This window comes from Anopheles stephensi, chromosome 3 (genome assembly GCF_013141755.1).
Source record: "Anopheles stephensi strain Indian chromosome 3, UCI_ANSTEP_V1.0, whole genome shotgun sequence".
In the NCBI taxonomy this organism is placed as follows: Eukaryota; Metazoa; Arthropoda; class Insecta; order Diptera; family Culicidae; genus Anopheles; species Anopheles stephensi.
This window is the reverse complement of record NC_050203.1, coordinates 26,211,259-26,234,753: the sequence shown is the minus strand read 5'-3', so window position 1 is coordinate 26,234,753 and position 23,495 is coordinate 26,211,259. Positions and strand designations below refer to the sequence as shown.

The 23,495-nt window shown below is 42.7% G+C and overlaps 2 protein-coding genes across 19 annotated transcripts in view; one reads left to right on the top strand and one right to left on the bottom strand.

Moving 5' to 3' along the window:
- Positions 1-5,728, bottom strand: part of LOC118511471 (feline leukemia virus subgroup C receptor-related protein 2) — a 49,724-nt gene extending 43,996 nt beyond the window's left edge. Inside the window, exons 1-2 of one of the 8 annotated variants that reach the window (XM_036054593.1) lie at positions 5,682-5,728; positions 4,365-5,051 (exon numbers count right to left, since the gene is read on the bottom strand). The gene's annotated coding sequence lies outside the window, so the exon portion shown is untranslated. The other 7 variants (XM_036054595.1, XM_036054592.1, XM_036054594.1 and 4 more) reach the window with 7 other exon arrangements.
- Positions 5,729-11,095: 5,367 nt separating this feature from the next.
- The window catches only part of LOC118511464, a 47,880-nt gene continuing 35,480 nt past the window's right edge, over positions 11,096-23,495 (top strand). For 4 of the 11 annotated variants that reach the window (XM_036054577.1, XM_036054578.1, XM_036054573.1 and 1 more), the window contains exons 1-2: positions 18,416-18,545; positions 19,810-20,376. In XM_036054577.1, coding sequence (XP_035910470.1) covers positions 20,234-20,376 — 143 coding nt within the window. In that variant the 5' untranslated portion in view covers positions 18,416-18,545; positions 19,810-20,233. The other 7 variants (XM_036054574.1, XM_036054576.1, XM_036054575.1 and 4 more) reach the window with 7 other exon arrangements.

Below are 23,495 nucleotides of genomic sequence, written 5' to 3'. Positions count from 1 at the left end.
AAGCATACGAAAAGTTTCCATAACTTGAATGACACTGATTATGGGCTGTTGGCAAAGTTTAAATTCTTGCGCCTTCCAACGCTTCCTTAACTCGCATGCCACAACAATTCACAACTTTGGTTAAGCAAAAAGGCTTTAAAGGCGATACAATGGTGCCTTCTCATTCGATTGATATCCTGTCCCTGGGTGACGATCGAGGGTAAGACAAAGTTTATGAAAATAACGAACCGTCACCTTTGGTCGGTCCACTTGTCAGGGAAATCGTCTCGCCTCCACGAGTGTCTGCTACCACCATTTCGGAGAGTCCTGCGGTACCAAACTAAAGAACGAAAACTTCTGAGACTGACATTTCGCCCCACAGTTGGAGTGCGAGCAAATGATGGCATTCCATCGGCAGTGGCATTCTGTCTGTCATAAAAATGGCAACAGCACGTTTCACCTTACGTACCATTGCGTGCAATGGAAAAACGGGGTAAGAATTAATAAAACTCCTTTCCTTTTGGTGAGCGTTGTTTTTCCTTAACCTTTTAAAAATGGAAAAGAAAATGTAACGCTTTTTCATACCTTCAATCATTCACGTGTTTCAGTGATGGATGGAAAATCATTCCTATTTCCCTTAAGCTTTCGTACTAGAACATTTTTTCTATTCCAATAAAGCCTCAGCTGATTCCGCTGATGATACCATTTTCTTCTAGACGACGTCGAATGTCAACCTACTCACAACCTGTCCTATTCTGTCAGCAGGATCTCGTCTACGATCCATCAACAATCATTCCGGACCGGGAGTACACAGTTGGACGGCAGTGTCAACCGTTTGGACGTTGAAACAATTTGCAATTTGTAGTTTATCACCGTTTACTCACACAACCTCCTCGCAAAAAAAAAACAAGCTTCACCTTGATGGACAATTTTCCAGCCCAGCCAGAGCTCACCTCACTTAGCCAACATAAAACGACCGAAAAAAATATTGATTTAGGCTATTTTTCATTATAAACTTTCCGCCCGGCGGAAACATAATGGTTCAACGTATCGGAATGTTGACCGGGGTTTCCGTCGAATGATGAATGAAACTTTTGTTTGCCGCTTCGTCGATGTTGATGGAGGAGAAATCGGGCGAGCCATTTTTCTTACTTACTTTAGCACATTTTGTCCTCAACGCAGCCGGAGTAATTACTTTTCTCTGTTCATTTTGCCAACGCCCGACATTGTGTGGCGTGTGTATGTGTTTGTTGTGCGAAAGATAAATTGTGCCAAATTTCTCGTAATCGTAAATTAAACACCTGGTAATAAAACCTGGTACCTTTATTGGATGATTTAAAGTTTCGCCCAATTGAGGCTATAAAATGGCATTAAAGCCGGCGAACACGGAACACGAACCAACAACACTGACACATCGCTCAGGACGAATAGACATTCCTGGTATGGTATCGGTAAATACAAGTGGCGGTAAGTTTTGAAATTATTTCACCTAGACCTTGACGGTATTTGGTGATGGTATTGGGCTCCCTCCCTCCCTCTCATGCGGAAAAGTCAAACCCCCGAGAGGCCGAGTGGCAGGAACCAACCATCGTAATCGGAGAACGCACACCATAAACTGGTCTGATTACGGTACGACGATTATCTGGAACTGTACGTAATCCAGAGAATTGAAACCAATTGGACGTGGTTTTGTTTGTTTGCGCCGGTCCCACTGGGTGGGGAGATGTGATTGTGTGTTTGTGTGAACTTGTGGATATGAACGCCACAGCAGCGAATGTTGAAGCAATGTAAGAGATTAGACCAAAGCTACAATCGTCCGCATTAGAAATTGCGATGGTTTGCAGTTTTTTTCCCCACTCACTGCATCGCTTAATACTTATTTAAAAGCTTCCTCTTCTAAAGCTCTTTATAGAATAAATTAATTGTTGCTCTGTCAGCAATCTTGTTGGCATTTAGTATTCAATAGTTTTAATTGAAATATTCTAAAGAGCCTCACAATGACAGCTTCATGCAGCAGAGTCGTTCAAGAGTGACAGCAATGAACGTGAGCGGACTTTACAAATTTGCCACCTATGATTGTCATGGCATGCAAATGCACTTTAGAGCATGCGACAAAGTTGCAGCGATTTATTACGATAATCGTTTTGCACTTGATAAGCTCGTCATTACCCTGACAATATGTTGTCCAATAATATTTATCCATTTTTGTTTCATTCTTTTCCTTCTCAGCTTATACATTTCCGGGCAATAAAAGCAAACTGTTGCAAGTGTCAGAATCATTCCGTTTATTTTTAACCCTACTAGAATCGATTGCTAGCGCACCAAAACGGCCAGTGGAGTCCAACCCTCAATCGAACCCACGATGTCACGTACATTGTCACGTTTAAAGATCGATTAGAGCGTTGCACAGGCAGCCAAACCGTGCGGTAAAGCAGCTTGCAATGATGTATTCGCACACTGCTTTTTCTTCATTGATTTGTATCATTTTGTGCGATGGAAAATTGAAAACAGAAGTCGTGTATCGTTATGCAATCGTTTTTGCGGTAACGATAACATCAGCCAGGAAAGCCGCGCAACACGCGTGACCTTGCTGAGATGCAGAACCCATAGATGCCCTCTTTTTTAATTAAATCCAACGACAGTACATCTAATGCAATAATAAAACACACGTGTGAATTTGATGCCTTGATGGGAGTTGATAAGTTATGTCTGCATTCAAAACAACTGTGTGCTGAAAAGATAGGCGTGTTTAGAGGTAAGCAAATATTATGTAAATAAATTTTACGAGCTTCCAAAATCCTTTATTTCTATTTGCTAACCACATAAGCTCCCCCTTAATTTGAAGATTTTTACTAATGCGCAAGACAAACGTCACTTGGGACCGGTTTGTGTTTGCCTGTTTCATCTCGGAAAGTGATTCATGACCCGTTCATGATCGGCATGATTTGACTAAAACAGGGGGACAGTCTTTGTGGGAAGTGCCAGTGAGCAAACCACACCGCCACGGCACACCGCAGATTGTGAGATTGTGAGATTGAAATTGTTTTCAGCTGTGATTGCATTACGCCGACAGCAATTTGTAGGTATCCGGTAGTTTGGTGTGATCAGCGTGTGAGGGAAATGTGTTTGAAAGATCCCGCTTTTATCATGCACAATCACTCCCTTGGACGCAAATTTTGCACGCAAACAGCTGATTTAACTTTATGGGTAGTGGTGTGAAAGTCACCATTTTACTGCTGTCTAAAAAGACGCGTTTTGAACCTGTCTCGCCTCCATCATCACGCTCGTTATTTATTCAACTGCTTTTAAACAAAAATCCCCGCTTTTGAAAACGAAGCGACGACCTTCCTTCCTATTGCTGCAGCTCAACCACCTGCTGTTTAACACAGTTTGTGTGTGTTTGTGTAAAGTCTAGGATAGCATCAAGATCACAAAAAATACTATGACCTTACTTGGAACGTGATTAACCACAAAAGTCAGCACCTTTGTTAGTAGTACGATGTTTGCATACGCTGTTCGATGTATTGCTACAGATAGTACATCAAATGCGCTACTCAAAAGCTCATCAAATCCAATGTTAGTGCAGGTCATGTCACATTAAGAATGATAGCCTTTTGCAAGTGTGTTTTTAAAGTAGCCAATCAAAGCACACTTTTCTTTTACGTTTTAGCTTAAAAGATTCATTCATTCATTCATTTATCAGTTATTTTAACACAGCACATCAAAAGCCTAACTAAATTTTAAATTAAGCTGTTGCTGCTTTTAAAAATGTTACTATCCGTTTGTATATCTCCTTTAAAGCTGGATATTCAGCTCTTTTTTTAATTCATCAAGAACGATTTGGCCGTGTTGCTACTGCATATTTTTAATATCAGCAAAATTTTTCTAGGTTTTGAAACATGGTTGACTTCCGTTTAAATCGTTGTCATATATATAGTCATTTACTGATTTTGTTTTACTAATCCATTCTATAGTGATTGTGTATTGAATTTTTTTCTAGCCTTTCAGACCGTATTACTAAGTAAAGCCAGAAAGTATTAATATTGCGACTTGACTAAATTGCTTTTAGGTTGAAGTTCCAAACATTTTATATCAAAATTGGCAGACGTGTATAGAAAATCATTTCATCTATGAAAAAAATCGTTTAATAATCTACTGATTAACTCAGCAACAAAACAAATAAATTTTTTTTTTAAATTAATCACTATTTCCATATTTGACAATACGGTTGAAAGCCGTTTTAATTTAAAAAAATAAAATAAAAGAATACAATTGCCATATTTAACTTGAATAACCAACAGCGCATTTCGGAAGCTACCTGTACTAATACGATCGAACTTAATCCCACCACCATAGTAATTTCTTGTTTACTTCCCAAGACTTACGTTTGATGTACGTTCGCTGCCCCTTCGAAACTGTTTTGCCTCCGAAAATCAAACCAACGACGGTAAGATTCGCATAGGTGAACCGTAGCTCGCCGTACCAGCCAACACGGCGTGCTTGTTGTTTTGTTTGTTTTCGATGCGTGCCTTTAGCCCTTTAGCCTGTGTACGATGGGTTCGCGTAGCCGACGGAGTTCCCTAACAAACACACTCACACACACACGCACACTGTTCACTTCCGCACGTTCGCACGATCACGCGTAGGGTACGCGAAGGGCTCAGTACTTTAACCTCCCACCCAAGGCAATACTCGTGCCCTAATCAGTATCAGCAGCCGCTCGGCAAGGTTGATGACGGGTGACGAACCACTGTGGACCACGCTCAGCTGATGGAAATTGTTGCGGAATCATTCGATTCCGATATTGTGCTTATCAGCGTCCACAGTCAACGAGTCGTCGAGTGGCTGTCGACGGTTTAGACGATGAGTGCGTAAGTGGGGTAATCGGCACAATACTCTGCTCGGCTCGGCACAAACGATCGCGTACAAGACACTGCTCATCCACAATATCATTAACGTTTACTACACGCACACAAGCACTATCGCTGCACGCTGGTTTTTTTTTTTGGGAAGGTCGAAGAAGCGTGGAAGTATGGATTTGTGTAATTCAACTGTGTAAGAAAAAGAGAAGCCTAAAAGATACTAAAATTAAAACTGCATCCACGTTCAGGATCACTTACTAAAAATTTAAAAATTCCAACATAATTCGCACACTTGTTCAGGACTTTGCAACGATTCACCGCTCAAAACAAACACTTCACGATTAGACACCTGGAGTAATCGAGTGGTGGTGATTTCACTTTTCTATAAAAGCTCCGATTGTTTACTGGCAAAATCAAATTTCTTGCCAGTAAATAAATCACAAACACAAACTAGCGAAAGTGCGTTGCTTTGGCGCTTCAACAGACTGTCCAACAAGTGCCACTTTTGTTTGCAACAAAACCCGAGAGACACTCGTTTCACACAAAGCAATAAAGACCGCTTTAATAGCACAGACAGACAGACAGGCAGGCAGACGGATAGATAGAGGACAGGACAGAACCCACCGATCCGATACTGACACCAAGCACACGTGCACACCGGTTGACCGTTCGGAAGCGAATGATTGCACGCGCCTTAAAGCGCTTTCGCAAAGACTTTACGGTGAACCCGTTTGCCTTTCGGTCCGGACCGGACTCGGGCTGGAAATCCCTCACGGTTAGGGAAACTACACGGCCCACGAAACAAGCCTTAACTGGTTGGGTTTTAAAACGGTTTAGTACCTCTGGTGCCTGACTTTTGCCGTTAATCCGAACTGAACGAAGGCATACAGTCGAATGCTTAGTTCGTTTGGTGTGCGATTCGTTCTTATCACACGAGTCGATACCGAGAGGTTTGTTCTAAAATGAGGTCCCCCATCCGAGTCACTTTTGCTCACCCTACTCATCTCACGCATTCCACACTCACCCATTCATGCTGGTCATGCGTTGGGGAATATCATTGCCATGGTCACGAACTGGAACTGCCTTATGGAGAGAAAAATAAAACGACATGAAAAGCTTTCCACCCCTTCAAGGTGGTTTACTTTTGCACAGCATCACATCAACAACCCGATGCTTCTCACTATGGTGAGATGGTGAGAGTGATGGCTTTTGACACTTCACAGCGAATGGGACCGGTTAGCCGCCTGCACGGTATGCAATACGCAACACACCAACCGTTCGTTTTTAAATGTGCGTGCGAAGATAGCATTAAATTACAACTCACAGCACCCCACACGTTTACGTTACCGAACTAAAAGACCTTTTTAATGATAACTTCACTGAAAAGTGCATCACGAGATGCTGCCGTGTGCAATCTGCTGGTATCATTGCTTCGGCACTGTGATTACCACTCCACTGTTCGCGTATCAACATTGGACCATGCGCAGCTGATACTTTGGTCTATCTCTCGCTCACTGCGCTTCTCTCGTGCCAGCAACACACGCCGAAATGGTGTTGATCAGCGAAAATCTGACTCACCGTTTGTGTACCGGAGTTTTTTTTTTTTTTGTTCTGTTGGTTTTAATCTTATCGTTTCGATCTGTCACGTGTTCCGTCGGGTTGGCACAGCATAAAACTCTCACTCTCTCAGGCGGAAGAGTATACAGCGTCCCAGGAAACCTCTTTCATTTCATACTCTATTTCTTTCATACCCAGCATAAGACACACTCACACACGTACGAGCGTTCTACAAAAAAAACGGAAGCTGTGTACCAGTTTTATGCTCCTATGCTGCCCAAAAGCCCCCCCTCTAACCTAACGTTTTGTGCTAAAAATAAATGAATAAAAATAGCTCACATCTTCCCACCCGTAAGGCAGAGTATTGCTCACGGGATCGCTATGCGGTACGGTTGTACGACCCATTATGCTCCTGTTTGCCTGGCCGCCAGTGTTGGGAGGTTGGTAAAAATTTTCCCACACAAATCGAAGCACAACGACGCGTTCCCGACGGCTGGATCACCCCGGGGGCTTTTTAAAGAGCGTCTGCGTCTGGTGTGTGCCTGTGTGAGAAAAGGGTTTGTTTGTTTGTTTTGGAATAAGAGAGATATAAAGGTACACAGAGAGAGAGGAAAACAGGAGGGTTAAACGGATACCTTAGTCAAGGACTGCTGGTAATTTATTTTTATTTCCAAGGACACAATATCCTGCTGCGGTGTTGTGGTTGTGCTCGCCTTAAAGCAGCAAGGGGGTGTTGTTTACGTCATGATATCGGCAAACTTCCGGATCATTTTTGCGTGTTTTGATCGCTTATTGCAAAGAAAGAAATCTCTGCGTGGGAATAGTACGTTTTTAAGATAAATATGAGGATATGAAATAACTGCTTTAACTATTTAGATTTGTTTAAATTTTGTTCACATTTTGTAATGTTTTTTTGTTATTGTAACACTAAAACCTCGAGAGGTCTCGGTGTGCCATTTCTGGCTTTCTGTGACTTGATTTTGCCCATAGCAAAGTAGTCAGCCCTACGTACGGGGAGGCGGTCTAGATGCGATTTGGTCCTACCGTGTGAAATCGGCGCCTTTATTCCGCTGTGAAACCACGCAATTATTTGGGGATCTGTGGAGAAGAGAAAATAAAATTTAAACTACAACTTTTTCTTTATTAGTTTTCGCGTTAAATTTGTGCGAATGGATCTGTGGATTCCAAAGTTCCATTGTATGGATCGAAACCCTGAATATAATTTAAAAATATCATATAGTAAAAATAGACCTGATAAAATGATTATTTTTTCAGAAATGGCAGGCATGACTGAAGAGGTCGTTAGGCCATAAAAGAAGAAACAAAAAGAAAATTTGAAACTTTTTGGGCAAAAATAGATCATATGATTCAACTATACTCGGTAAAAATACTTCATCCACATTGAAACTCATTTGTCAATCAAACATACATTCTAAAGTATTACTTGTATCATGAAATCGAGTAAAAAATCAAGTAAAAATTTCATTTTTAAAATAAATATCAGACTCCAATACGGCTACGTAAACACATTCAATAATCCAGCACACCATTCCACTGTTCTAGATCACTGTTACCATTCCAATAAACTACCCGTCCTTTTTTTCTAATTAATGCTCAAGCACACAATTAGTACTACCACTTGACTTCCAGACCCGCAAGAAGGGGTTTATTTTATTGCCCACGCTTTACCATATGGCGCCAAACTCACGCATGGTGCGTTACATGCCACTTACACTCGTTGCAAATAAATACTGCCATAACGATACTCCCATTAAGCTTGCTTCCAGTTACAACGCAGCAAAAGGAAGAGCACCAGAAATAAAAACCCGGCACCAAAAGCAAATCATAAAACAACATGCTTGTAGGGATTGGATGTACAAAACCGGACACCACGCGCTCCATTGTACGACCATACGACGCGTCGTCCTCGGTTAAGCTGTTGAGCATCCTCTATTTATGAGCCTCATAAATCTCGTCATCGCTTGCCATCGCACCGTGGAGGTGGGGTATGTTTTGTCAGGATTTAGAGCTTTCGCAGTGCGTAAGGTAGGAACAAGTGCTATTCACTTGCTACGAATTGAATCACGCCGTAAGCCCGTTGATTTTGATGTTGATGTTCCATGTTCATGATGATGAGAGGATACTCTTCAACGGAAATTCAATCAGAATTCTGCTTTGCTGTGTATGTGGTGGAGATTTATTTTTTTCTGGTTGGTTGACAATTTTCGTACACAAACATCACCATAACTGTTCAATTTTGAGCAAGAAGTATTTGTGCGTACATGTAACTCAATCCGATTTCAAACCGTCTTCCTTCGCAAAAAGCTCCCAGCTACCCAAGATGAAATCAAAACAACCGAAGAAAACTCACACAAGTACTATTTTTAGGCGGACAAAGCGTCTTGTATGAGTCTTGCTTCGAGTATTAATATTCTTTTCAACCCATGTACCCCCCATTCTAGGAATATGGAAGGCATGTGTGTGTATTTTCCATACTCCACCAAAAGCATTTCCCTTTCTTCAAACCGTGAGTGATCATGGCATCGAAAGCTTTTTTTTCGCACAACTTCTCTCGTCACGTCAACAGTAGAGACGCGTGTGTTGCTGTGTCTGAGGGTGCTAATCAAAGGTTTTACAGCGCTATATAGTGTATTTTCTCTCGCACAACATCACTACCAGGAGCGCATGGGGATTCGAACGTGCGAGCGATAACCGGCCCACAAAACGGTGCAAAAACAACCACGTGACATCGCATTTAAACGCGCGTGAGCGATTCCGATAGTGAACGGCAGCGGTGAGATGAGATGAGCTCACACCGATGGTCACGCTTGCTGAAAAGAGCGTGTAAGATGATGTGTTACGCCTTCGATACGCCGCCGTTTTGTGGTTGCTATGGTGATGGGCACGTGTTTGGCGTTGTTTGACACACAGCTGAATGATGACGAATTACTAGACGTAAACATTACTTCACACCTGCTCAATTTATTCTGAGTTAAAAGTATATGGAATATTGTGTGATTTATTTCCTGCGTGGATCTCTTTTACGCCTGACGCTATGCAATTCAATGCAGCGATTAATATATTCCACATTTATGTGATTTTTAATGCTAAATAGAAAGTAAATGAATTGGATTTTAAATGAGCCGAACCCATACGTCACTCATAAATTAACCATGAGTGATTTAAGCCGTAGACTTCAATGCTACAGATTCCTTAGCTTATGGAGACCGGGAAGCTCGAAGTGAATGGTTGAGTGAGCTAGCCTAACGTTTGCGTAAGCATGTGACACATCGTCGTTTTAAAATCAACTGTACCTTTGAGTGAAAAAGACAAAAAGCAACGAAAAAAGGCCGATTCGGTCTCAAAATTAGAAAGAAAAGCGCCACTGAAGATGAAAGAAAAATCGCCACTACCAGTGCTACCGTGCAGTGCAACTCAGGCAATTAGTTCACTTTAGGTGCCCAGCTATTCCATCACCCAAAGTGGCACTCGGCCACTCCTCTTCTTCTGTTTCCCTGCCTCTTTTATCCAGTTTGTATGCTGTAACCCTTTTTTTTTTGGGGGTAGCATAACCACCCACCCGAAAGCGCAAAGGTTTCATCGGAAAAGCCGCGCATCAATTGGCGGGAGCTTGTGAAAATGTGAAGCCTAGTGTTAGTGGCCGAGAGCTTTCTTAATACGGACCGAACTGAGACAATACTTACCGTGCGCACGCACGCACCGATGAGACCGAAACGGATACGAAAACTACAGGCCTTACAATCAGGGCAAAGATTGATTTGTAGTTTAAGATAAACCGCGAGCAAATGTGAATAGGAATTAGAAGAGGAGAGCTCACACTCGGGCAGTAAAAAATTGCTATTGTTTGCTCTTATCAGAGTTTTACGAGCCCTCCCCCGTCGAGTCACCGAAATCCTTTTCATCTCACCCCTATTACAGGCAGCTAAATCTAATTTGCGTCTTACCCGGTCGGCTTCAACCATTCAATTTTTTTTCTCACGCAACATCACACTATTACAGCCGTGCTGCCAAGGTGGAGACAGCACATTGTGTCGCCCAAAGCTTCCCGCCAACCGTAACCCTGAAAACTTAAACGGAAAAGGGTGCAACAGGATGATAATGATGATGTACCGATGGGGTAGGTTAGTGAGCGGGTTTTGATTTAATTTTCCCTGCCCGCACACTTTAATGTGACCGCTGTAAACTTAATTGTTTATGATGGAGGAATTCATTGCGGATCTTGCGACTTTGGTAGCGGAGGAGTTGCGCTTGCGCTTTTGTGTTCTACTGTGGAATCTGTAGCTGTTGGGAATGTTTAATTGGAGATTAAATGTAAGCAACTAGGTAACAAGCGCGGAATGGAACAAAACGAAACAACACAAAAAAAAGATTGACCTTTTTATTTTAAAGCTTTCAAGGAATGGAGTAAGAGGTTGAGAAGAACCCTGCAGTTTCGCTGCAGTTGTGACATCTTTATTGAGAAAATATTAACGCCGTTATTAAATTGTTTAATGTTTCGTTGTTTTAAAAATGGCTCTCTTTAAGCTGGGTTTTTTTTGTGGTGAGCCTCAATAGCTTAAGCTGTCATTATCGAAGGGCAAAATCGCCGGCTGACGTAACACGACAGCTAAACCGAACCAACTCCTGTCAAATGATTTATAATTCACTTTCACATGCTAGTTATCTTCCCCTTTCTTTTCAAGCATCCTCTTCAAAAAAAAACTGATCACGTCATCGATAGCGTTGGAAAAGTCGGTTAAGTGATGATCGCGGTTATGTTTGCACGTGAGAGAGTGTATCTCACGCAAGGAGGTAAACAACAACACCGTTGCTGCCACTAGAGCCTCCAAAACAGAGCACGGCTAATCGAATAACACGCGTATACTATTAACCTACTGCTACTACTACTATCACACCCGACCGTTCAGCCATATTCGCACAGCTCTGAAGATGTAAAGCTTCATCTTATTTGCACAGCATGTTGCATCGCAGGTGGAACAGAGCTGTTGCTGGTTGGTGAGTGGCGTTGGGGAGGCTCTCCTCGTACAACACACGTACATGATTAACTACATGCTTTACGGCAGCCTCACCAGCCGCACGGCCGTGACCATCATGCTGAAACAATGCCCGACCCGGAGAAGATAGCAAAAGTGGCGAGTGTCGACTGCCGATCGACAGCACTACACAGCAAACCGTGCTAGACCTTTGCCTAATTGCTCGGGAATGTACTAATAGGGGGGGTTGTGCTTGTAGGTTTTCTCATTTCTCCATCCAGGAGCGGCTGTTTGCACGGCAACCGCACGCAATATCGGCGTCATCGTTCAAACGCGCAAAACGCGGCTCATTTGTTTGCAGTTGCGTTCACAAGCGAACCGTAGTTGCTGCCGGACGGTTGTGGTAGTGCTCGATAGGGGTTGCTGCTGTTATCTTCCACCTCAAAAAATTGGGAAAAACAAACAACACAACCCAAATACTAACACAACTCTAGTGAAGGTATTTTTAGGAACAATCTACTGCGAGAACACACTAACTGAAGCTCAGTGGATTTTTCGGCAGCAAACTTTAACACACCGGTCGTACTGGATACTCCACCAAGAGGAGCGGTGAGAGAAGAGCAAGAAGATACCTGCCTCCCACCAGCCCGCGTGTCGTAAACAGTGTGAAACCGGCGTCCAAGCTCCGTGCGGTAAAGTTCGGAAAAGTCGGCTAACGCAGAAGCTGTCCGGTAGTACACCGGTGCTGACGCGTTTCGAGAAGTCGCGAGTGGTTTGTTTTTTAGGTGAAACACCCACATCGTCGATACTCCATACGCCTGGCCTGTAACAGTTCGCCGAGCGTGAAAGTGTTAAGGAAAAGGTAAACAAATGCTAAAAGTTGAATTTGCGAATAAAAAAAATCCGTCTACTTGGTAGTGTGGATGTGTTATATAGATCACGCGAGTGTCGTTGTATTGGCGAAAGTGTTCACTTAACAGAGTATTGGAGTGCGTAAACGAAGTGTTGGTGTGTTGGTGATGTTAAGATAAGTTGGGCATCTTCTTGCGTTATCTCGCCCGTGCGACCCACTACGGTTGACGATCGTAGAATTATCGATCAATTAGCGAAAAACCATGGATCAAATTTTTATCGATAGTGATCTATCACCTCACCAACAGCAGCTATAACCTTCAGCAGGATGGTGTAAACCTATTCACCCTTGTAGTGATTGCGTGACGGAAAAATAGAGAGAGAAAGAGAGCTACAGCTATACTGCTGTCGAAAATGATAAGCCTACAGAACAGGGCACCAGCAAGTGAGTGTGCAACGATCGCGACAAGCCAAAAGATAAAGACGGACGTGCAGACAGCTGTCAAAGATAAACGTGTCAGACACTGGGTAGTGGCCCTGTAGCCTGGCTTTACTTCTCACGGTGAACTATCTTCACTTCCGAGTGCGAATTCTTGGTGCATGTGTTGCGGTGTGCTCTGTAGTACCTGCAGGAAAAGTCTTCCCTCCGGCAATGATCAAACGCTCTAACCTAACAGTGATAAAGTACGGAAATTATCTTCTCATTACCTTACCACGAGCTTCTACTTCTAGTCGGCTAGTTCGGAAAACGCTCCAAACGGGCTCTGTGCAGTGATGTTGTGGATGCTGACAGAGCAATTGGGGTGATAGAGATCGGGTGGCTTGGCTTTCGGTACCTGGTGCACACCTTTGTTTTCCCAGGTGAGCTTCTTCACCACGTAACGGCTCTTCGATGACACGGTGGGAGGGCACCCAAATGTCGGTCATTTCTCGTGTGTCTAACAGCAACAACAAAAACACAAGCGAAACGACCGCTGCTGTGAAGGTTGTGACCCCCGCCGAGCTCGGTCCGGTGAGAGATCTCGATCATCTGTTCTGGTGTTGGCGAAGGCAAAGAAAAAAAAATCCAACAAATGGAATGGCTTGGAAAATTCATCCACAAGGCCACCGCTAGTTCCTACCACCATCACCGTGTGCGTCTCCTTGGGTGCAATTTGTCCGTGCGGGCCACTACTCCCCCCGCAGTGGTAGTATAGTAATGAATGGTGGTGGCGGTTAGCTCTTTACTATGGCTCATTATTGCATTTAAGGTTGGGTGTCTTCGTTTCGTTGTCGTGTGCCGCCGAGGCTTTGCGAAAAAAAACAGGGAAAAATAATAAAATCAGATAGATTTTTCATTGCGATTTCTTTTATAGTTTAGCTCGAACGTTTTAAACTTTACAACAAGCGGCGGCGGCTTCTTCTTTTGCTGTTGCTGCTGCTAACCTGAAACACCCCACAAGCACACACACACACACACACACACCCGGTGGGGATAGTTAGCAGCTCCCATTTTTCATGCTCGTGACGAAAACGTGAGAAAATTGCTAATCGTTGTCCGTGGGTGAGTGCATTCAGCAAATGCGAATCGCGAAATCGGTGGATTCGGTAGAATCGTAGTGAAGAAGCGTTCGGTCCACGGCACTGGAGTGACACACACACAGGAATTGCGGGCGATGGACAGTGAGAATAGTGAAATCTTTAAATTGGGTGAGTTCCACTCCACTTCAAGACTGGGCACGACGACGCACCGGATCATTCGTTTGGAATGGTAACGGGGTAGTTAATGGTGGGCGCTTGGCGTGATCGCATCGGTACAGGTTAATTTCGGGCTGTGTAAGGTGTCTTCAATTTGAATGTGCGTCGTTTGCTCGGAGGGAGAGGTTTATTACACCTCCATTACGCGGTCATTCGCTTTGGGGTGCGTTGCGTGGAAGAATGTTCCAACGGTTGACAGCTGATCGGAACGGGGCGTTGCTTTAAAGGGAAGCGATACCCCGACAAACTAGTGTTGTTAACACCGTTTAAACAGAACAAGTGTGCCGTGTAAGTGTGTTTGAAGGTGCTGAGTGTTCTGATTTGATAAGCCTGTGAAACAGTTGATCGATTGTGTGCGCGACAACGCGTGTTAAAATTTGAATAAGGTGAAAAATAATGTAAAGAGAGTTGTGATAAAAGGGTGTACTAAATGTATGTAGCTCTAATACAAAAAAAAATTACAATCGAGTGTATGGAAAGTAGTTAAACGTACTTGCAATATGATATGAAAAAGTAACACTCTTTAACTGTGTTCAAATCTGCGTTTAAAAGTGAAATGTGTATGAAATACAGTGCGCCTGAAGTTATGCTTTTTAACGTTTCATGTTAGCTATGATATGTTATAACTTATTGACACCATTACCTTTTTTAATTTTTTTAATTTCAACCATAATATTTATGAAAAGTCATTAACATTCAGCAAAACTACGACGAAGAAGTGTAATACAGAGTTCTAGAAATACCACTCGTTCCATGGTAAAATTCGATACCCAACTGACAGCCCCTGCAACACATCACAGTATAACTTTAGGCGTATTTGCGTGAATATTCAAACCGATCGCGCTGTGTTCCCATTCCGATTAATTAATTCATACTTCATAACGTGAAAACGATTCACGCACCATTCCTTTCAGTCAGCAAACGAAAAATGAATATCCCGTGCAAACGTGCAGTGAAAAGTGTCACATGCCCGAAATCCACGCACAGTTCTGACATTTTTTGTGGTTTTTTAAACAACGCAACGGACCGGATCGTTTCGTACCAGTAGTGGCAGAAGCGCTACACTTTGAGACGGAACGCCACGCTGCCACGACCCAACCACACACAAAAAAATGCTAATCGAACTGTCCAACTTTAGTGATAAACTGCGCCAGTACAGGCTGATACTGGAGAAGCTGACCGCCGACCAGCCCGACTATGAGCGGCGCCGGGAAAAGTTAAGGTAAGGTGGCATGAAAACATTTATTTCTTTTTTCGTTTTTTTTTTGTTCTCCTCCACAAACACCACGCAAAACGACCATGCCAAACTTTATATCGTCATCATCGTCGTCGTGGTGGTTGAAAATTGTCGCTTGTGGGATCTGGGGCAGCAAAAAACCTCTACCAAAATCCCAGATATTCTCTTGATTTTCGATCATCAGCATCAGCGTTGCATCTTTCATGGTGTGGCATCGTTGATGAAACCACAGTCACAGTCCACCCCAGAAACCACCCCATTTTGCATATACCAGCTGCACTTATCGATTTATGCGCTGCGGATGCGAAGTCAGGTCAAGTGACAAGAGATGGTAAAGAAGATTTATGAGCTTCTGGTCAAATCGTGACTTCCGTCGCAACGGTTGATGGAGTTCCGGTTTGAAGAGCGAGGATACTTAAGGGCAGCCCGGCGTGTTTAATGCACCACCGCCAGAATTGTCCTCAGTGTTTTAATGTTCACGATAGTCATTTTCATCGGTGTGAGGTGGAAATGGAAACGATCTACTCGGTTTAATTTAATATGCAGTTTAAATAGATTCAAAACCATAAGAGTCTTGTGTACAAAGTGCTAGAGAGGCATGAATATCAGCTATTATAATGATAGCATATGAAATTTGAAATAATTTTCTTTGAAAGAAAATGATGCCTCTCGGAGTTTTTTTTTCACATTTGCCTCTGTTCTTCAACTACTGGCATTTTATGCTCGAGAAGCTCACCTGTCATTGCTGGCTCGATAGTGGGAATCAGAAATGGTATGCCGAGACCTTTCGGGGTTCAAGTAAGAAAAACAGTCTTCTAACAATTTGAATGAAAACATAATAAAGCTATGAGAGTAAACATTAACTGATATATATGGAAAATAATAGACAAGGAAGGTGAAATAGAAAAAAGAATCGTAGTATAAATAATTGCACTAGAAAAAAAATAATACGTGGGTGAACGAGGATAAAGTAGGAGAAGCAGCATAACTGATATTTGATTCATTCAACTCTCCTTAAATGTTCATTGGCTGATTCAATTTGATTCAGTTCTCTTCAATAATCTCAAAAAGTAATCCTCACAGTTTAATTTTATTTATTTATTTATTTTACTTATTGAAATTTTATTATGAGGGTTATTAGCCGTTCCTCATCAATGAAAAATATTTTACAAAATGTTTTAAATTCAAGGTCAAACCATAATAGTTAAAAGATAAATAAGTAAATAAATTAAATATTTCGTATTTTAAAATATTAAAATCACTTTAAAATGCGAGTATTGCTCAAGGCACGAACACTACAGACAAGAATCGAACTACTAAACATAATACAAGATTATAACGCCATATGTCAGGTCATATGTGTTAGCTACTATCCCATGATTATGATCCCATGATGATGTCGATATCATGGGTCCTCAAGCTCAAGCTTATCTACTCGCAGTAGATACGTTTGAGACAAAATCCAATCTAAAAAGAAACACCCTTTATTCTTCTCAAGTAGGGTTTCCGATAAAAAAACATTTGATATTTTTCTACTATTTCTAAATGACCTATATTTATTGTAAAATTGGTTGTAATTAATGAACCGCTTTCAATTATTTATTCACTTAATTATTTGTTAAGAGCCGATTTGTACGAATAAAAATTTCTCTTCCATTATTCAAACCCCAGCAGCAACTATTTTCAAACATCATAAACCTTGATATCTTTATCATTGCTGTTGCTGCTGTGTGGCTATCTGCCTTATTTTCCAACATATCAATCAACACCTTAAGATATTGCTGTTAATTACACGTTGGGCCCCGTTGCTATCTCAGCGATACAAAACCCAATCAAACTCCATTCCCTAACCTGACCGTTTGCCCGAGGCATGCCGGCATAACGCTAGCAAAGGTAACAACGAAACCACCCCAAATCATTTACTGTTTGCTCTGTTTATATCCACCCTTTGTGAAAACCGGTCCAACAAAACGCCAAACAAAGCTAAAACAAAACCCATTTCTCCTTCGCCCGAGTTATGCAGCGAGTGAGATCAAAAGTTATGCTCGCACTTGCTTTACGGACAGCCAACTGGGTTGGTCGGTTGTGCTCAGTGGCTACAATGGCGGGATACTAGTTATCAATGTTCGACAAGCTCCATTTGCTTCAACGCACGGATCCTTTTTTGCTTACCAGTTGAACCCCCTTCACACGCAACACTCATGTTTGGGGTGCTTCCCCCCCCCCCCCCTTCGAAATCTCTTCTTCACCACTTTCGTCCGTCCGGACATGAGGACGTCCACTTTCGCTCATTTCCAATCCCAATTAAAAGCGAAATTGGAACTGCTCGAAAACGTTCGAATGGCATTTCCAAATCATAACAAAGTGTGTGTGTGCTTCTGTTTTCAGTGGGCAGTAATATGCTACATTTTGGGGGTCTTTAAGAAAGGGACCGAGAAAGAGAGAAAGAAAGAGGTCCATTTATGTCGCCTCGGTAGCACATCACAGCCCACACATCACACAGTTCAATCAAAAAAAGGCCCCCAAAACGGTGACAACCTACGGAAAAGAAATGGTTGACGCAATCGGCATTTAACCCGGCCACCTGCATCTTCGGACATCGCGGTTTGTCGATCCCGAATAGGATAAATATGTTGCGAGGTGAGAAATCGAATCGGAGCAGACATGTCACCGAAGTAAAAGTTGCTCACTCGCCAAGCGTTGCCGCTCGATCTCTTGACCGATCGTGCAAGATCAGCAGTTGATCGAGGCACTTTTTCCTCCCAAGCCATGCTCGCGTTGGGTGATGGTGACTTTCGGTAGCAACATACCATCTCAGTCTCGCTGCTCCGATCGTCGTGACAAGGTTGGGGTGCCTACCGGTACAAACACAACTCCTTGGCAGCACTGTGGACGTGCAAAAAATCTGCCTTCCCAAAGATAAAGCCTCAGCTATCGAGTGCCAAAGGAAAATGCAACCTGCTCGCTGAAGTGATAATTTGTGTGCGGAACTAATTAGTAACTTTGTGCTTCAATGAAACGTTCTCGCTGAAAGGGAGGGGTTGTGTGACGTCGTGTAAGGAGTTTGTAAATTGTGGGCGCACATACCCTCGCATCGTGACGGTGTAGTGTGCCTGCATGTGTGTAAGGGAAAGGTTGTTGGTGATAATGTGCAATCACGAGCTTTGAAAGATAAGCGCAGGTGATGGGTGCGATACTTGAGCTGTTGTGGCTTCGGACCGAGGACATTGAACGACTTTAAGGCACTTTGGGTGGTGCATTCCGGTACCTTAGTAGACCAGTGACTGTTCGGGCAGTGTTTGTAGTGGACGTCGAAAATTGTTTAAGGTGCAAGATCCCTTAAAAATAGCTCTTGAAAACACTTGCCATCATAAAAATCCTTCGTGAACTTAGGACGACGATGAAAAGTGATCCAATCCCACAGAAAACTCTTCTTTTCGTTCAGTGATCTACATCTCATCGCGTAATCACCGAGACGCGTAATCAACCTTGAAAATATCATGTGATCTTCAAGCTTTGAGTGAAGTAATTCCAACCGGGCCAGTTATCATTAGTTTGCGCTAGCGTGTTTCGCTCCACAACCAAACGAACCAAACATTGCGCATAAAGTGAGCAAATATCACGTGTCGTCTTGCTGGCAGAGTGTGTGTGTGTTTTGTTTCGTGTAGATTGGTGTTATCAGTGAATTGAGAGCAAAAGATGAGACTATGGATACAGTACGTGTGTGTAGTGTCGGTTGATAAAGATGCCATGCTGGAACAATTTTGCAGATGTGACACATTTTCATATAGTCTTTGCAGAATCCATCAGATACTTTTGGAATCGATAGACACGGCGTCTGTAAATACTGAAACAGCTGATGAGGAATCTGGGCGAAAACCTTGCAAAAATCTTATCTTGATATACGAAGGCAAAATATCTGGAGCACCGGTTCGTGAATTATCTCACTCGAACTTTCTACGTGTCAAATGATACACACATAAGCCTGGTATTCCCAGTTGCTGGTTTATCCCAAATGCAATGTTTCTTTATCCGGCCACAAAAATAAAGCAAGAAGTTGAACAGACATACCTAACGATAACAACGTGCCCCTTCAAATGCATTTTTTTAAGGTATTCTCAAGTATGACATCATGTAGGCGTGCGATCGACTTAACACCTTATCGCACTGATAAAAAGATTTGTGAGCGTATTGTTTAGGTATTAAGAATTCCTATTTGAGTAGCTACATTTTGCCCATTGCTGATTGAGCTTTCATTGAGCATTTTTTAGAATTCAAATATCAAATAAGTATGCATCCAAAATCTTTTCATCACCTTGGTGAGAAAATTGGAAAAAATCTTTGTCATCGCTTCCCATTGTAAGGGCTCCAACCAGAGATCTTAATAGAATTAAGATGATCAGATTTCAAGTCAAAACAAAAACCCTTGCGATGGTCTCCATTGTGATCGGTGCTGTAAGAAATACTGTTTTAATTAAAGCGTGTGAGTGTTACCTCTTCTGCGTGTTCGATAACGATCACCGCCGGCAGAGTGCAAGTCACCGTGTGAACTGTAATTTACCCCAACTCAGGAGATTCTGGCTTTTTTTAGGATCGCTCGCTGACAACCCAAGCTTTGGCAACTCTCGTTTCCCCCTAACAGTAGCTTCCTATGGGAGTTGACGATTTTTTGGCGTAATAGTTTCGAAAAAAAGCAAAAAAAGTGCTACAAATAAATCAAAAGCCATTAAAACTGACCACCAAGGTGCGTAAAATGAACCATTAGTGTGAAAGTGCGATGATACGTGCGGTGTTTGGGAATTTTCCCATATGTTGGATGCGTTGGAATTATGGTGCTACCGGTGGAAGGTTTCCGATCACATGCCACATAACCGGTGCATCCGGTGGTTTTTACTGACACGCTCCTGAAGATACCGAACGTAAAAGTGAAGGTGAAATTAAACCCTTTTCGTGTGCAACTCGACCCGTGGACAGTGAAAACAGTTCGGCATAACTCACGGAACGACCGGCACGACATGCTACCGGGGGATCTGTTTCTTGGCGGTCCGGGGCTGCCAGGGTCAACGATGAAGCTGACACCAGGCGTTGGCATGACGCTGCTGATCGGTATCGCCGGTAGCATCTTTCTCGTGGCCCAAAGTCACCGATTGTTGCGCAGGTATGCTATCGTCTCGCGCGGTGTTGTGGGATCGGGTTTTTCTATAATGCAATTTTCTTCTTTAGTTAGCACCGTGCAATGGTTGGGTTTGTGCGGTAGGTGAGTTATGAAATGGGGCAAATAATAATCATCAATGGTGCATTGTTCGATGCGCTTTGATTTCAGCTTTTGTGAGTACTTTGGAGGACGTAAATCATATATAAAAGCAGCGCTCGTAGCAACTTATTGCTCATTGTATTGGATGAATAAAGTTTAGCTGGCCTAGTTCTGTACAAAAACAATAGCTATTTCAAAATGCATTAATATTCATATTTATTTTAAATTATTTTAACGTAGTTTTTTTCTAGAATCATTTATAAATCCCCAGCAATACTGAGTTGAAAAAATGAATATTTGTTTGATTTGGTATATGAAAATTCTTAGCAATATACCTGTAAGAGATCATGTCTATGATAAGGCCTAGAGTCCATATTAGAAAATAATCTTCTTCTTCTTCTTTGGCCTAACGACCTCTTAGGTCATGCATGCCAATTCTGGCTTACTACACTTAATGCTACCGCTTGGTTGGATAGTCAGTCCTCACTACGGGGGGAACGGTTCAGATGTTATTTGAGCCCCGGTCCTGCCGTATGATGACCGGCGCCGTTGACGCCTCTACCATCGGGCCGCTCCCCCCGATGAGAATAAAATTATTGAATTGAAGAGATCCTTCCTTGAGTTCCCTTGATGAGTTCTGCTTGATCGACGTCCGCGTCGTGCTAAGTTTAAATTTGGTAAAAGAAAAAAGGTCACAGGGAGCCACGATAAGGCACAAGGACAAACATTAGGTCAGAAATCGCTTGCTCAAGCATGTTTTTCGACACCTGCTTCCCATAAGATAAGATAAGATTTAAACCTCCGGAATTGAGCAGAAAAAAGCTTCGTGCACAATAGATCTTCCATAATGCTAGGAGTATTTTCATACGCTCAAGTCACAAGCAATCTCTCTACCAAATGATACGTTTCAATCAGCATCTTCTCGATTTTATGGATGTTTTCATCACTTAGAGATGTTGATGGACGACCAGAGCGAGACAAATCTCTAACGACTTCTCGAGCCTCTGTGAATGCTTCATACTACTGGTACGTTCTACTCGCTTTGACAAAAACTCACCATAAGCTTTGTGGAGTATTTTAAAAGATTCGGCACAGGAAAATCAGTACTTAAGTTCTCCAATAGACTAGATATACGTTACATATCTAGCCGATCGTTCGAGCTCTACTTATTATTAGTTATTATTTTTACCACACATGGATTTTAATTCGTCAATTCGATTTCCAGGCATTTAATTTTTCATTTTTATGGAATGGAGCTTCACAGGTTAGAAAACTTTTGAATAAATTTGTGCCTGGATATTGAATGTCTGTCAAAAGCTTCAAGAAAATACTACCATTTTATACGTTTTAAGAGCAAATGTATTGCTCTTAATTCTGCTACATTTTTTTTTCATACTCCTGCGCCCTTTCCATTTGCCAGCTATTTGCCTCTCTATACACATGGTGTACGTCACGTGCCACCGTTGTTTGCTTACACCAGCATAGGTACAGCACAACAGAGCTGTTCTCTGTTCACTTCCACAAAAAAAGAGTTAGCACCGAAAAACTTCAACCATGACCTTCACCGACTGTGGACCAACGTTATACCCGACCGTTTTTTTTCTGGCCCCAGTTGTTACACTTATGTTTTGTTCTGCACACCAAAACAAAATACCCCCTCGAAACAAGCATAAAGTACACTTGACCCTCTGCAATTTGCCTTCCTGCTTAGTAGTAGTGCAGCACCACAGCAATGTTAAGCAAAACAATGGTCAACACCAAATTCAACGCAACGCAAAAGCGGAAGTAAATGTAACGGCTGAAGCCCATTTTTTGCAGATGTGTGTTAGTGTGCGGACAAGTGGGTAAGTGTGTGTTAATAAAAAAAAACACACGGCAGCTGTGTGCGTATTCGTCGTCACACCTGAACGAAACTGACCGTTTGAAGCGAGAGCAGCGTGGTGGTTGTCTACAATTTCTACAATCCCCTTTTTCTTTCCGTTTTTCGATCCAACAAGGGTGAGTTCTTTTCACCGGCATTGCTGATCGACCCAACGTTTATTAACGATCGCTTGTTGCACTCGTGAGGCGAGTGCGCGAGAAAGTATGCAACACGATACGCATGCGTTCACCAATATGAAGTCTGTTGTGCTAACTTTTGAGTTATATTGACCTAATTTTGAGCTTTAAGCGAAAAGAGTTTTTTTATACTACTTTAAAAACATCAATATTTTAATGAAAAATTGAAATATTCTCACTGAAGAATAAAAATTTCAATTTAAAACCTCCAGTAGCGAACGTCGCGACAAAGCGAACACAGCGATCCCGACTTTCCGCTTTGTCATCATTCTGTTCCGGTGTAAGATACACGACCACACCGACCACACCGTGGGGCACAGGAAGTATAGCGATCGCACGCGCCCGATCGCACGGTACGATCGTGTATTGCTGCCGAACAGCATGTGTGATGCACGGGTTTTTAGAGAGAAAAAAAAATTGAAAAGAATACAAACACAGTTTTCCAACCCAGAGCCATACCCAATTGTTCTAGCAGGGTTGTGCGAACGGATCGTATGAGAGGAAAGCGGGTAGGAAGGATTTCAACGCACGGTGTTGCACATGTCGTCGTGTCGAGGGAAACGGGGGGTTCCCTGTCCATTCCGAATCCAAAAACCACCTACACACACACCGACAGCGAGTGCGTACGAGCGAAAGAGAAAATGATACGCAACGGAAAAGGAAAAATGATGTCCAATAAGGGGATCGCCAAACGAGAGGGGGAAAAGCGGGGGAAAGACGAAAAAGAAACGCATCTGGTTTAGGGGAAACCAGGAAAATGCAGACGTAAAAGCAGGAAAGGTAGCACGAATGGCCACCAGACACGGGTTCGTCGCTTATACTTCCGAACGGCCGCGGGCAGTCTCCGGTTAGTGTTCGTTACCGACGTAACCAACTGCTGTGTGGTGGCAATAGCGGGAGCAATTAATTGTATGCTATCCCGCACAAGACAAGCCCTTCCGGTACGGATTCGAGGAAAGAAAAGC